This window comes from Verticillium nonalfalfae, assembly GCF_003724135.2.
Source record: "Verticillium nonalfalfae strain VnAa140/NRRL 66861 chromosome Unknown scaffold_68, whole genome shotgun sequence".
NCBI lineage: Eukaryota > Fungi > Ascomycota > Sordariomycetes > Glomerellales > Plectosphaerellaceae > Verticillium > Verticillium nonalfalfae.
The window spans coordinates 34,640-49,310 of record NW_021167293.1 but is presented as its reverse complement, the minus strand read 5'-3'; the positions used below and the strand labels follow the sequence as shown (position 1 = coordinate 49,310).

The window sequence follows — 14,671 nt, the reverse complement described above, 5'->3', positions numbered from 1 at the left end:
CATCGCTCAAAACGAATCAAAACTCGGCTGCAGCCTGGGCTGTATGATCGCCTCGCGTCCCCGTCTCACAAATAGAATAATCAATCACCCAAGGTTCAATATTGATAATGCATTCCACGAGCCAGATGAGGAGGGATCGCCGTCAAGTCGTGAGGCTTGGTCAAACTTCATCGCAGCCTTACCTCTCTCTCACTCGCCAACCGGCATGCACCCGGAAATCCTCCATGACTCGGGTCCGACAACGCAATCCCTCGCTCGGGGGAGCTCCTTTCAAATGCCTCGGGGCAACGTTGGGGAAGACCGGCACAACTCTCTGTCCAACGCATAGGATCGATGATGACATGTCGTTGCGAGCTCAATGGCACGGACCTGCGTGGCCGTGGCTGAGCTTTGAGACACCCACGCGTTACCACGGACCCTTGATAAACAACGTACCTGGCCGGGAAGCTTCGTGGCACCCTTACCTCTAAAGCTCTATTTCATGGCCTTTCATGTTCAACTGCCTTATAAAAAGGCCAGTGACTCCCTAGCTTGGCTCGCTTCGTCATTCTGTATGACGCACCACAAACCTTCTTAGTTCCAATCATTCAGGCACCTAATAGTGGTTCCTCGAGCAACTATCGTGACGAAGAACCGAAGGCGCTGCATACATCAGAAGTTCTGGCAACACCAATCGCATATCTCCATCAAGATGACGAAGAACGTCGTTGTCGTGGGCGGCTCGTATGCTGGCCTGCAGATCGCTCATAAGCTCTTGAAGCACACTCTCCCATCGGAGAAGGACCTCAAAGTCATCCTCGTCGCAAAGGTACACACGACTTGATCCAGCACTGGGGAAAAGAAAAGGCTTCGTGAAGCTAACATGTTCAGAGCGACCACCTGTACTGGAACCTGGCATCTGTCCGCGCCATCGTCCCCGGCGTCCTCAAGGACGAACAGGTCTTCCAGCCTATTGAGCCCGGCTTCGCCAACTACCCGAGCGGAAGCTTTGAGTTTGTCCTGGGCGCTGCCTCCAAGCTCGACGCCGATGCCAAGTCTCTTTCCGTCACCACGGCTTCTGGCGAACGCTCGATCCCCTATGATTTCATCGTCCTGACGACCGGCGCCCGCACAGCCTCCTCCGAGGTGCCATGGAAGAGTACCGGCACGTACGAGGAGGACCTCGAGGCTCTGCACTCCATCGCCAAGAAGGTTGATTCGGCATCCCACATCGTGATCGCCGGCTCCGGCCCCACGGGCGTCGAGACCGCCGGCGAGCTGGGCTACGAATACGGCAAGGACCGAGAGATCATCCTCGTCAGCGCCGACAATCAACTTCTCGGCGGCGACTCGATTGCCGCAGCGGCGGAGAAGGAACTGTTCAAACTGGGCGTCAAGATCCGAAAGTGCGTCAAGGCGACCGGCGCCACCGCCACCCCGGACGGCAAGACGGAGGTGACGCTCTCGAATGGGGAGAAGATCATCACGGACCTGTACCTCCCGACCACCGGTCTCATCCCCAACTCCGAGTACATCGATGCCAAGCTGCTCAACGAGCACAAGTATGTTGCAGTCGATGAATTCTTCCGCGCCCAGGGTTACGAGAACATCTGGGCGTGCGGCGACTTAGTGTCGAGCCCCCGCGCTTCGTTCCCCATTACGGATAAACAGGTATGCCTTGGCGGTCATTTCTTCTCCTCTCGCTTAAACCCGGTTTTCTGCCTGTTCAGTTGATAACTGAGTCTTTATTAATGCGGTCGTGCAGGCTGGTGGAGTCTACAAGAACATTGAAGCTGCGCTTAAGGGCAAGCCGCAGCAGGCCGTCAAGGGCATGCCGATTGACGTGCTCCTCTGTTCGACGGGGCGCGGCCGGGCCACGGGCCGACTGGGCGTCGTGAAGCTACCATCGCTGGCGGCTTGGGGCATGAAGGGGCGTACGCTCGCGATCGAGATGTTGCCCAAGTACGCAAGCGGCTCGCAATGGTAGACTGCCGAGCCGCGGTTCCGTGGAGGTGGTGAGAGCACCCTTACACGAGGGACTGTCTGTATTTGGATGTCGCCTAGCGATTCTGTACGCACCGCAAGGTGGAAGGGCACGATGGTAGAGAGAGGAGAAACTTGGCCTGGCGTCGTTCGGAAGCAACTTATACCCTCATAGCGGCATCGATTCAGGAAATCAGATTTACTTCGCCAGTGAAAGTTGTCATATTTACATGCTGAAGCAAGAAGCAACCCCCACCAAACCTGTTGAATCCAAATCATGGCCCAAAATTGAAAACGCAGCACCTTGTCCCCCACCCCTCGTCTCCTTTTCTCTATCGATTGACCTTTTCATTCTCAATCTCCTGTCGCAGCTGCTCGAGAACGTGGTTTCGCGAAGTCAGGTGCGACTCAAGACCCTCAATCTGCTCGCGCACCGTCTGCAGGTCCTCCTCAATGCCCTTGAGGGACTGGCCGACCTTGGCCTTGCCCTCGCCCTGCTCGAGCTCCCGCAGCTCCGTGCGCTTGTAGTCGAGCAGCTGCTCGAGCTCCCTCTTGACGAGGGCGGGCTTGCTGTCGCGCTTGCCGCCCTTCTTGCGCTCGACGTCGGCCTCGACGCGGGCAATCTTCTCGTCGAGCTCCTGCAGCTGGCGCTTGAGGCGGACCTCCTCCCAGTCGCCCTCCTTCGGGGTGCTAAAGTCGGTGCCGCCGGACTTGAAACCGCTGCGGCCGAGGCGCGTGAGGTACTGGTCGCCGAACTTGGCCTTGCGCCCCGTCGCCGTCGAGTCGTCGGCCTTGGTGGCCCACCGGGAGGCGGCGCCGGTGCGCTGGTTGTCGAGCTGGTAGTCGATCTTGTTGCGCTCAAAGCTGGCCCGGAGCGAGGCGGGCACGGTGCGGGGGATGCGGAACCCTTCGTGGCGGTTGTTGAGGATGTGGAGGAAGGCGAGGCTGGCGTCCTTGTTGATGGAAGAGCCGGCTGAGGGGTTGATGAGGTTCCACGCGGAGCGGATGTCCGTGTCGGGGACGTCGAGGGATTCGTAGAGGTCTTCAAGTGAGTTGACTGAGGTCTTCGGTCAGCAGGGGCGAGACGGATGGGGAGGCGGCGAAGCTGGAGGGCCAGCGACGGGCTAGGCTTTGTTCCGACTCACAGGCTATCTCGCCGCGCATGTCGCGGTTTTCCTGATATATCGACTCGTACTTGGCCTTGTCTTGCGGTGTCATGTACCAATCGAACCCGTCCTTCAGGCCTGAGTCTTCCTCTTCGTCCTCCACCTGCTCGAAGCGCGGTTGGTTTCCGGTAATGGCCTTACTTGCTTGGACCAGGTGCGCTTTGGACTCGGGCACCAGCCAGTCCGGCAGGACAGTCGGTACATCTGCGTATTCCTACGAGCAACAACGTCAGTGACCGTGCCACAATCATGTCGGCGAAAAGTTGGCGTGTAGACGCACTCCATTCAGAATGTCAAAGATGATGCGCATGGCGACACAGAACTCCTCAAAGTCAAGGTTGCCATCGTTGTCGACATCGGCCAGATCCCATACTCGCTCGAGCTGCGTGTCTGTGAGACCGCTGTTTTTCAGCACCGGCGCCGCTTGCTCGCCGGTCAGGAACTTTCCGCCGCCTGTCCGGGTCGAGAAGATGTTCCAGTATGTCTCGACTTCGGCCGGTTCGATTCGGGGTGCCATCTCGGAGGTCGGCGGGGGTGTTGTTGTGTAGATCGGATAGTGTCAGGGGGTGGGGGCAGAGATCAGATTGGTCGCTGGCAGCAGGCGCCGAGAGAGACAGTGCAGCTCGTGGCGAGGGTATACGAGCGCTATGCGACGAGGACCGAATCGGTGGCAGTTGTGGTCGTGGTGGTGATGATGTACGCCGGCAGGTTGGAAGGCCTCCTCACCCTCAGGTAGGTATGGTAGGTACAGTGGCAGAGTGGGTGGCTGTGGTGTGCTGCCGCGTACCTGGTCGGTCATATCGAGCACCGTCCCACCACAGGCCAGTATGAGCCCGCTCCATCCGCCAAGCTCCAAGCTTGCCCACGCCTAATTCTTAGGTACTTGAACCCCACAACCACTCCGGACCGCAGGATGGACGTCACCGGCTGGCCAGTTTGTCTTAGTCAGCAGCGAACACCCAAGTTGCTCTGTTCATTTGCCTTGAGAGGTTGTGTGTGGAACCATCATGCGCTGAGAATCAATCCTGGGTTGTACTCCACTAGACCTTTGTTCTTTAATCAGCTTAATTGACGATATTGCCATTGATGTAGATGAATGAAGCTTTAAAAGCCTCTGAATTGCAACATCAACCAGCTGTCTCCTCGCAATGGGTTAGCGTCTCCACCATTATCCTCGTGTTCCTAATAATTCGAGGAGGTCGAATGATCGAAATCCTTCAACACAGAGGTCAGAAGGCTTTCGGGCAAGTCACCCCTTCAAATGGTACACCGGACTCCGGAAAGTCATCTGCCTCAGTTGACGAATGACATGCCGTGCTGAATGGCATTCATGGGGGTGACGACGAACACAAACGATCGAAAAGCTCCTAGCTGGCGGGCTCGCCGGTGCTCGTTCCGAAAGGCGTTGCCGTGAGACATCGTCTCCCATGTCACTATTGATGAACCAAGGACCAGCCTGTTGCTCTGCAGTCGCATGCTCATCGCTCCCGACCACTTTCGTCGCTGTTCGATGCATCTACAGTTGTCCTGACCACATTTCCGCCGGAGAAGCCGAGTCGTTGCTACTAAGATGACTGGCTGTGCTCAGAATTTTTAGGTCCCGGCATGCGCCTATACTCTCTCCGAAAACCTCCTTGAGCTACGACATGGTCCCTAAAATAGGGGTAAGCGTCTGCCTCTTCGGCTGTCGAGTCCAAATCTTGTAGACAAGACTTTGTCAACAGCTGCAGTGTGTTGCTCCGAGGCCGGAGGGGGTTGCTATTGCATCGGTGCTAACCCTTGACATCACCGGGCTATGTCTCTCGGGAGAATAGTTTATCGAGACAAGCTGTCGCGTTCGATTGTGTTGCGGTCGTTGTAGGACCTTGAGTCCAGAATCTATGGATCGAGATGTAGGTTCGGGAATGTTTGCCAGCTAGGGGCATTATTGTGGAGGCGTTTTCGCTGGGACGAGCTATGGTGATAAGCATGGCGGACACGGCGGGTCATCGTTGCCTTTTCACAAGAGGGGCGCCGTGAAGTATTGCAGCACGTTCATGAGCAAGGACAGAAACATACCGAGGAGGAGCGAGATGGCTCAACCCCCCCAGGACCAAGGTTTCTCGTGTTCTTCACCAGGTCCGCGCACACGTGTTGACTCAAGTTTATTACGAAATGGCCTTGTGACTTACATTCACGGGTGAACAGTGACTTGCGTCTTCTCACTGGCCAACCACCCTGTCGTCTCCGCTAGCTAAGCTGGGTATAGAGCATTCGGTAATTCAATGACACACCCCTAACGCCTGTTCCTTCCTCTATCGTTAACACAATGCTGTCCAGAAACGCCTCAAGGACAGGTTTTGGGCTGGCTCAAGGCAATCTTCCCATCTCAATGACATGCTTGTCGAGACAGTCCAAAAGTGTAAAACCTGACACTATCGTCTTCTTTCCCTGACCTTGGTGCGTCGTTCGTTTCAGTTTCCCGTGTCCATGAAGGGTACAAAATTCCTGTTGCCGAAGCGGCTTTCGTCATCGTTACGGTCCATTCTCTCGTCTTGGCCTGAACCTCCGCATTGGTGACCGTCAAACATCATCTCGATCCCTCGCTTGCGAGGCTCACTTCGTGCATCTTTGCATGCCGTCGAAGCCATCACCTGGGCAGTGACTGATCTCTGTGCTGCCAGGATGTCGTGCCACGCAACCAGTAACCTCTTTGAATCCTCGTCATACATGGCGGAGAACCTTTTCATGGTGACGTAGGAAACAGTTGTAATGAGGTCCAAGCCAAACATGACCATGAGGTATGCAGTAACAACCATAGCAGAGCGGTCATTTCCCGATTCGCAAACGACGAGGACCTTGCCGCGCCTGTGCGATACGACGGCTCCACTATCGGCCTGGCTACGATGGACCTCCAAGATATGGTCGTTGATCTTTTTGGCGGCTGTGGTGTACACTCTGGTGAGGTTGTGCATGCTCTTAACGTCAACCCTGTCCATCATGATACCGAGTGCACGGGTGGCTGCCGTGGGGCCCAATGTGACGAGTGTTGTTGGCTTGGTGATGTCGCTCGCGTAGCCGACAGCGAGGATCATGGTGATGCCCTCACGCTCGAGGAAAGCCTGGTCGCGTGAGGCTGAGTGAGGACCGAGGTAGAGCCAGTCAACAACCGCCTGAGCTTCACGACGCGATTCGTACGTCCACTCTTCGGAGGGATCGCTAGCCTGCTGCGGGGTTCCATTGTTGGTGATGATGCTGTACTCAGCGGCTGTGATGCCGAGGGTTGCGAGGTTGCCCAGAAAGGGATCCAGTGTCATCTCTCGGAGTGTCGTTAACGGTACATGTATGTACGGCGGGCTGGGAGGTCGACTTTCATATGGCGCAGCTGCCATGATCGACTTTGAGAAGCCGCTGGGCATGCCTGTCATCGGCAGATCACCCATGCTGTCCGTCACGAAGGCCAGAACCCGCAGAAACAAGGGTTGAGAATGATGCCGGAAACTAGTTTCTCTCGCCCAAACTACCAAAAAAATTCATCAAACGCGTTTCTGGCTGTAAGGATGGTTTCGACTGAGAAATGACCTTGAGCGCTGGAATGTTTTGGTCGATGAAAGGTGAACAGTTCATATCGTTTTGGGGGAAGGAAGTAGGAGGTTCTTTTGGAGGGGCATCTTCGGAGTTGAAGTGGAGAAGGAGCCCCGGGCACTAGTGTGACGCCTGCCTGCCGTAGGGCATGGTTGCCTCGTGGTACCTGAGCGAGCAACAGTGGGGGACGCTGGCCGCCCCTGCTCCCTGCAGCTTTGGGGATTAGTCGGGCGTCACCGTCCGAAGTCGACTTACACCGTCATGTCACGTCTTGCTTTATGTCGCAATGTGTCACATGAAATCATACTAAAATCTTCTCCGGATACAGCTTTGATGGCGGGAACCGTTTTAGGAGATCACACTGTTCTAAACACAAGGTTTGACAGTGCCGCCAATGACATGCGATTGACTGGGACTGACCAAATGTTCTGTTGCTGTCTCAAACCCTAGATTGATCGTTTCCGCCTCTCCCTAGATCATCTACATGTCCGATATTTACAAGTCATCAAAAACAACCCCATCGCTCTTGTGTTCGAGAGCGGCAAAGTCGGTGAAGCCCAGCTCATACACGAGGCCGAGCGTCATCTTGGCGTGCTGCAGCATGTGGTCGAACGACAGGTACTTGATCAGGTCATCGGTCGAGTGAATGTGGTTGTCCGAGTCCTCAAAGGAGCTCTCAATGACAAAGGCCGACGGGTAGCCGGCCTTGCTTGCGGACGCGTGGTCCGAGCATGCATATCCGCACTTGGTCTCGACGTAGGGAATGTCGCAGTACTTAGGAGCCCGAGTCAGCGGTCATTGAGATATCGGGACCCAAAGGGAGTCAGAAGCTTACCTCAACAATGACCTTCTTGATAAAGTCAGTCAGGCCAGTGTTTACGTAGTCAGTGATGACACCGACGCTCTCGGGACGGCCAGCATCAATAGTCCTCTGTACGAATCCAGTCATGTCCTGCTGCAGCATGGCCTTGACGTCGCGGTCGTCCTTCTCATACCGCGAGAAGATGGCCTGGCTGCCGAGAAGGCCGCCCTCCTCGGCACTGTACCAGTGGAATTCGATGGTGTTCTCCGACTTGCCCTTGAGGACGTCCTTGACGCCGAGGAAGACGCGGAAGACCTCGAGGATGGTCATGGAGCCACTGCCATCGTCGTCGGCGCCGGGCGCAGCGAGGATACTGGGCAGGAAGAGGTTGATGGAGTCTTGGTGTGCGCCAATGACAACAGTGCTGTTGGTCTTGCCGGGGATGGTGGCGATGATGGAGCTCTGTTGCCAGGTGTGTGGGAAGTGCTGGGCGTAAATGCCATGCTTGTCACCGCCGGCGTCCTTGATGATGGAGTTGATCTCGCTGAGAAGCCACTCGGACGACTGGCGACCGTAGTCAGACTTGTAGTATCGCGTGTGGAAGCTTGTGAATTTTTCGAGGCGCCTCTTGATGTTGCTCTTGTCAAGATCGTCGAGGATAGGCTTGACGTTGTCTTGCTGGGTACACTTCTCGGGAAAGACGGCCTTCTTTGAGTCGGCATGAACACGGGTGGCGCCGAGGTCCTGGTTGTCGGTGATGTCGAAGAAGCGCTCGCCATTCTGTTTGCGATGTCAGTCTAGAACGTGCAGGCAATACCAGCTTCATTGTAAACGTACGCGGCGAAGCTCCCACTTCTCCTCCTCGGTGACCCATCTCGTGTTGCCAGGAGCGAGCTCGATGAGGTAGGTCTGTTGCTCGATCTCGTTGGGGTAGAGGACGACGTTGTCGGTCTCTTCCTTGAGAATGTGGCGAGCGGATGCTGCCGGCAGCATGAGCGCGAGGGCGGAGGCCTTGGAGAACTTCATGATTGTTGCGATTATTGTGAAGGTGCAGCGATGTGATGATGATGTAAAGTGGTGGAGAGGGAGGAGTCGTCGGCTCAGAGGATGCGGGCCATCAGTCACTCGTCATGGGGGGGGGGGGGGCACGCTCGAGGCAGCTAGCCTGCACGCGTGCTCATGTGCTCGTGCTCTGGCGTTGCTTCGTAACCGCCGAAATGGTGGGTCTCGGCTTTTGATAAGAGGCGATAAGACGGGTGTGCCTGGCATCGATGTCATCGGAAATGTGGAGGTGCAGTCGGCATCTGCTGGGGTTGCTAAAAGCACCAACCACCTTGGGGTCAGACGAAACCCAACAGCGGCTGGTGCTAGCAGCCTGGTGTACTAGCCATCAACGTGTGCTGACTATATGTTCAACCAGGCCACCCAAACAGGTTGATCGCTTTGGGAAGGCGGTCGCTTTGAATACCGCTTCGAATGTATAGCTCAAGTCGGTTCAAAGAACTCGAAGGACGATGCGAGCTTGGTCTGTGAAGGCCAAAGTTTATGCTCCTCTTCTTCTTCCTCCTCAAAGCTGCTATCCGAGGATGAGGAATCTCGGGGTTTAAACCGAGCTCATAATGAACTTGTACTCTGGGGGAAAAAAAAAATGACGCCAAGCTATCCAAGCACTTGGTTCAGGGGCAGAACCTGATCCGGATCCGGAGAACAAGAACAAGAACACAAAGAAAGGCCTGCCACTCATCTCCTCAGTGGCCTGAAAGAAAGAGAGTCTCGCGTTGCAACCAGGGAACTGAGAGGGCCTTGCTCTGTGGAGTTGCAATTCAGCATGCTGGCTCCACTCACAGCAGGGTTCCTCACAGAGGGTGGCCTGAACTTATTGTCGAGCCTGCCATTGGACAAAGCCACGGGAAGGTGCTGGGTAGGTACAAGGGGTGGCTTGCTGAGCTCTGGACGAATCAAGATTAGCCTGATAAACTTGCTGACTACAGCAGCATCATTGGCAGATCTGGGCAGCCCATCTGCATGGTTCCTGCAACCGGTCGTCAGTATTGTGGAAGTCGACCTTTCCCCCCCCCCTCAACTCCCTGTCCAAGACGGCTTCGAACCTTGGCACAAGCGAGCTCGCTAGGCTGGTTCGGTTTTCTTCAGTCTTGCTGCATACGTGCTGTTGATATGCCTTGCTGATTCTTCTCGCAATACTTTGCTTGTTGCTTAGGTATCTACCAACGACACAATGGATGCCCTCTGCCTGGCACTCGCGCCACAACATTCGCTCTCAACACCATTCCGCCTCTCAGTCCAACCATGACCACCGCCGTTCCGACCGCCGATGATGGAGTCCCTCCTCCGTTTCTTGGCCTCCCGAGGACCCCCACACGGCATCTACGTAATTGGGTCAACAACCGGTACCCCCGGAGTCCGCCCCGCAGCGAGTCATGGTCGCGCCTCGGCGGCGTCGCCGTCTGTCCCACCCCCATGTCACATTGCGAGCCAGCTGCACACACCCGCGCTTTGTTCGGCGACAGAGTCGCATTTCCCTCATGGTTGCCCTCCTGGGTCTCATCGGGCAGCCTGTCGTGTGCTCGCCCGCCAGCCCTGTCGACGGCGCTGCTGCATGCCAGCTCTTGGAGGACCGCCGGACCTCAACCTCGTGGACGCCAGGCTCTGTGGAGAGGAGGGGGCCCGCTGCTCGTATCAACAAGCGTCGACAGCAGTGATGAGGCCCCGCCGATCTTGCCTGCGCGTGGAAATCGCTCTCGATTGTTGGGTCCCATTGAGTTTTCTGACGTTTGCTCCCACTTGCTGGGGGATTTAAAGAGCTCGCCTCCTGCCTGTTGATCCCGTTGTGAACTGCTCCTCACCCTGCCTTGCCACTCGCAGCTACCTCTTCCCGCTCCTTGAGACCCCTCGTCAACTCTTCAAGATGAAGTTCACCTCCAGCTCCAGCCTTCTGGCTGTCCTCGCGGCTACTATCTCTTCCTCAGAGGCCTCTCCCTTCCGGGGCTGGGGTTGGCCGTCTCCTGGGGGCCAACCTTGGGGCCAACCTTGGGGCAACCCTTGGGGCAAGCCTTGGGAGCAGCCGCAGCCCGACAAGGGTACGGCCCTTACTCACTGGCCAAAGCAGGCCGCCGATATCCTGAACGCCATGATCCGCGCCAATGCTCACCAGGGCAACTACGCCGTGTTCGACATGGACAACACGTCGTACCGCTTCGACCTTGAAGAATCGCTGCTGCCGTTCCTTGAGAACCGTGGCATCATTACCCGCGAGACGCTCGATCCGTCTCTCCACCTGATCCCGTTCAAGGATACGCCTTCGCACAACGAGACGCTCTTCAGCTACTACTACCGCCTCTGCGAAGTTGACGACCTCATCTGCTACCCCTGGGTCGCGCAGGTCTTCTCAGGCTTGACGCTGCGTGCCCTCAAAGGCTACGTCGACCAGCTCATGGCCCACAACGGTACCATTCCCGCCACCTACTTCGAGGGCGACGTCGTGACGCCCATTGCCATCAACCCGCCCAAGCCCTTCCGTGGCCAGCAGGAGCTCTTCAACCGCCTGATGGAGAACGGCATTGACGTCTACATCATGACGGCGGCCTCGGAGGAGCTCGTTCGCATGGTCGCCTCGGACCCCAAGTATGGCTACAACGTGCCGGCTAAGAACGTCATTGGTGTCACCATGCTTCTCGCCAACCCTGCGGACCCCTCGAGCCCGACCACGGCCCGCAAGCAGATCGAAGCCGGAACGTATGACGAGAAGGCCAACCTCGACTTCACGCTGACCCCCTATCTATGGACACCCCTTACCTGGATGGCAGGCAAGCACGCTGCCATCCTGACGTACATCAACCAGTGGAAGAAGCCCGTCCTGGTTGGCGGCGACACGCCCACCAGCGACGGCTACATGCTCTTCCATGATGTCGACGTTTGGAAGGGTGGCGTTCGCGTGTGGGTCGATCGCAAGGCGAGCTATCGCACCCAGATTGACGGCATGATCAGAGACAACGCCGACCAGCAGAGGAAGCTTGGTCTCCCCGTTACCGCTGACCAGAACTGGATCAAGGTGAAGCCCGAGGAGATCCTGTAAACGGTGCGTCTGTGTATGGAATGCAGAACGTGCAGCGACGCGACTTGTCCTTGTCCGACCCTGGCTGTGAGAGTGCGCTCTGCGTGTGATGCGATGAGGACGTGAAAAAAATGGGGGACAGCCGTCCGGGGGTGGTTTGACTGGCTATGAGATGAGATGATACCCAAAAAGACCCGGATACAGCGCTCGACAGTGACGCGGCAAGACGACAGTAGGTCGCACGCCTTGATGACTACCACTACACGGCAGGGATCCACCATAACGAGCACTACATGGTACAAATGCACGGCAGCAAAAAATAAAAAAATAAAAATCCTTAATTCTTGTCATGTTGCGCTCTATCTGTTACACGCGTGCGTCTGTTCGTTGCATGCCCAATCTGATCTTAAGATTGCAGGCGACGATCTCGCCAGAGCTCGCCTGCCGAACTCCGCCTTCCCTGATTGCCGACTACGCAGCGTGGTATTGTCTGCAGGGTTGTTCGTCCTTTGTTTCTTCCTTTGCAATTTGAGTTGATTTGGGAATGATCACCTGACCAAACAAGGCCTTGTTCACATACTCGTGTTGAGGCAATTGACACACTGAGTGAAGCATGGTCGTCGCTTTGGCCAGTCTGCACGAGGTAGAATGGACAGGAGCCACCACCAGACGGAGGGATGACGGCCAGGTATGTATTCGGTACACGACAATCAACGCGACTGACAATATTTCACCTCCGTGGCTGCAGTGCTTTGGACTCTGATTGTGCCTGGTCACACACATTGTGCTTGCAAGACTGCTGCTGCTGGGCTTGCCTACGGCAACTATGCCCAGCCGTGCCATGCCGCCGTGACTCGCGGGCCAAGGCAGAGAGAGAGAGGGGCCTCTATTCCTGCCGCGGCCATGCCGAGTCCGACAGATCCGTCCACCCATGGCGAAGCCTGTGTACATGCACGACGCCCCCGCCCCCCCCCTTCCCATCACGCACCGTGGGCCTTCTGAACGACAAACGCGGCGGCCGCCGTGGCGTTCGCGCCGTACGTCAAGTGCGCGACGGTGATGAAGCCGCCGCTGCAGACGGCGTCGTCCTGCTGGCAGAGGATCAGGGTCTTGCCGGCGGCGCCGGTGACGGGCGCCGGGTTGCGCGGGTCGCCAAAGGTCACGACCGAGCTGACCTTGGCCATGGTGCCGGCGGGCAGCGCGGCGGCGGTGCTGCGCACGACGAGGGCGCCCTGGGAGTACCCGGCCATGACAATCTTGGTGTCTGGGCACCGGGTCGCCGCCTGGTCGACGAAGGCCGTCCTGTTCACAGTTCGCGTCAGCCGTCTCTGCCAAGTTTTGGTGGCTGTCTTTTGCCGAGTGGGCCGTCTTGGACCAGGTCCAGCGTCTTGGCCCTGCGCGCGCGCTCCGCTGCATGGTCTTTGCTTACATGCTCGGCACGCCGTCCGTGCCATTCCTGTTGAAGCCGGCAAAGGTGGCCGGATACGCGACGCCCTGGACGGCGAGGGTCTCGGCGCCGAGCTGGTCGCGCAGGGCGTCGAAGAAGGGGGGGCCGGCGATGAGGCCGACGGAGCCGGGCTCGGTCGTGCCGCGCGCGAAGACGACGGTGACGGCGGCGCACGGGGCCTCCTGCGCGAGGTCCTCCCTCGTCGTGTCGATGCCGGCGGCGGTGGCGAGGCCCTGCTGCAGCGGCGTCAGGATCTTGGCGACGGCGTCGAGGGCGCGCTCGCCCGCCGGCAGCGAGCTGATGATCCGGAGGAACTGGTTCAGCGGGCCCGCGGGGAACTGGCCGAGGCCCGGGGGTATGTCTTGCCGCGGGGCGAGGGCGGACGCATCGGTGCGCTCCAGCCACTCGCCGGCCGTCATGGCATCGGCGGCGGGCGAGGGCAGGCCGTGGGTCAGAGTCGCGAGATGGCAGGCTAGGACGCCGAGTGCGATGGCCACACGGCGGATGCTGCGTATGGGCGAGGTGTGGAACATGGCGAGGAGGGCGTTCTCGGTCGGTGGATGGAGATGGCAAAATGCAATCTTGTCAGCAACTCTGCGGTGAGTGGTCTACTGTCGTGTGCCTGTCCTTTGGGCGGCCTCCATCTCTTCTCTTATACGCCTCGCATGGCAGGCGCCGAGGTCTTCGATGATGCGTGTCACGCTCTCCTGCTGCCCCCAGAAGGAGGAAATCGTGTTCGGTTGCCTCTTCGGCAGTTGAGGGCCACCATCCTCAACCTTCGGTGGACGGGGCGGGGAGGGCTGAGTTGCAGTGTTGTACTGTTGCATCGCAAGGTATTTCCGAATCGGGCCATAAAGGAGTGTGCGTTAGGGTTGCTGCGAGCGCCGTCGATCGGACAATACTGCCCATGCGGGATACGATGTTGTCTCATATGGTGGTATCGAGGATCTACCGAGCGCCCAGACATGTGAATTCGCGGGGAAGTGCCGAGGGATGCCTGGTGGAGGATTCAACCCAAGGGTCTGATCACAGGGAGAGAGGATGAGGTGTGGGTTGCGTTTTCGTGGGCGTCGTGTACAGATGGTTGTTGAGGACCATTCGGGCGCCATTGCATTTACAGAGGTGGAAGGAACAACATGAGCGAGGGGGGGTATCGATCAGGAAGGCACTACTGACTTGGGGCCCAGGACAGGCCAAAAAAAAATCTACAGCAGGCAGCAAATGGAATGGAATTTAAATGGTGCCAAATGGTGGTATGGACAGGATCCTCAAAAATACGTGAAAACAAGAAGTAATCTCGTATGAAAAGCAACATTGCGAGTTACTTTGGTGTTGAGCGCAAACGTGCAAAAAGTATGAACTCCCCGACACAGGATCGAACTGTGGATCTCCCGATTTGCCAAATTAACAGTCGGACGCCTTAACCAGCTGGGCCATCAGGGACTCATGCCAGGAGAAGGCGCTGTGAGCTACATGTCGCCTGCGCGCAACGAAGGACTAGCGTCGTTTGGTGTGGGTGCGTGTAGAGACGGACCCGCCTTGGCCACGGCCCATGAACTGACTGCGAGTACGTACCTCTTACCTCTTACCTCTACTCTCTACTCTCTACTCTCTACTCTCTACTCTCTACTCTCTACTCTCTACTCTCTACTCTCTAC

The 14,671-nt window shown here is 57.3% G+C and overlaps 6 protein-coding genes and 1 non-coding gene across 7 annotated transcripts; 2 read left to right on the top strand and 5 right to left on the bottom strand.

The window, feature by feature from the left end:
* Positions 1–691: 691 nt before the first annotated feature.
* D7B24_007955 (uncharacterized protein) lies at positions 692–1,966 on the top strand (the record flags this gene model as incomplete). The annotated part of the gene is made up of 3 exons (XM_028642055.1): positions 692–808; positions 871–1,650; positions 1,745–1,966. 3 exons carry the CDS (start codon positions 692–694, stop codon positions 1,964–1,966), a joined length of 1,119 nt encoding a protein of 372 aa, XP_028494020.1.
* A 328-nt stretch (positions 1,967–2,294) lies between these two features.
* On the bottom strand, positions 2,295–3,645 carry END3 (endocytosis defective- protein; the record flags this gene model as incomplete). The annotated part of the gene is made up of 3 exons (XM_028642054.1): positions 2,295–3,019; positions 3,108–3,342; positions 3,409–3,645. The coding sequence occupies 3 exons, from the start codon at positions 3,643–3,645 to the stop codon at positions 2,295–2,297; spliced, it is 1,197 nt and encodes a 398-aa protein (XP_028494019.1).
* Positions 3,646–5,581: 1,936 nt separating this feature from the next.
* On the bottom strand, positions 5,582–6,424 carry D7B24_007953 (uncharacterized protein; the record flags this gene model as incomplete). The annotated part of the gene is made up of 1 exon (XM_028642053.1): positions 5,582–6,424. The coding sequence occupies one exon, from the start codon at positions 6,422–6,424 to the stop codon at positions 5,582–5,584; it is 843 nt and encodes a 280-aa protein (XP_028494018.1).
* A 763-nt stretch (positions 6,425–7,187) lies between these two features.
* LAP1_2 (Leucine aminopeptidase 1) lies at positions 7,188–8,520 on the bottom strand (the record flags this gene model as incomplete). Its single annotated transcript, XM_028642052.1, has 3 exons — positions 7,188–7,466; positions 7,528–8,274; positions 8,332–8,520. The coding sequence occupies 3 exons, from the start codon at positions 8,518–8,520 to the stop codon at positions 7,188–7,190; spliced, it is 1,215 nt and encodes a 404-aa protein (XP_028494017.1).
* A 1,900-nt stretch (positions 8,521–10,420) lies between these two features.
* On the top strand, positions 10,421–11,587 carry D7B24_007951 (uncharacterized protein; the record flags this gene model as incomplete). Its single annotated transcript, XM_028642051.1, has 1 exon — positions 10,421–11,587. The coding sequence occupies one exon, from the start codon at positions 10,421–10,423 to the stop codon at positions 11,585–11,587; it is 1,167 nt and encodes a 388-aa protein (XP_028494016.1).
* A 959-nt stretch (positions 11,588–12,546) lies between these two features.
* Positions 12,547–13,546, bottom strand: D7B24_007950 (uncharacterized protein; the record flags this gene model as incomplete). Its single annotated transcript, XM_028642050.1, has 2 exons — positions 12,547–12,868; positions 12,996–13,546. The coding sequence occupies 2 exons, from the start codon at positions 13,544–13,546 to the stop codon at positions 12,547–12,549; spliced, it is 873 nt and encodes a 290-aa protein (XP_028494015.1).
* Positions 13,547–14,373: 827 nt separating this feature from the next.
* D7B24_007949 lies at positions 14,374–14,456 on the bottom strand. Its single transcript has one exon. It is a non-coding gene; the product is annotated as a tRNA-Asn (tRNA).
* Positions 14,457–14,671: the final 215 nt, after the last annotated feature.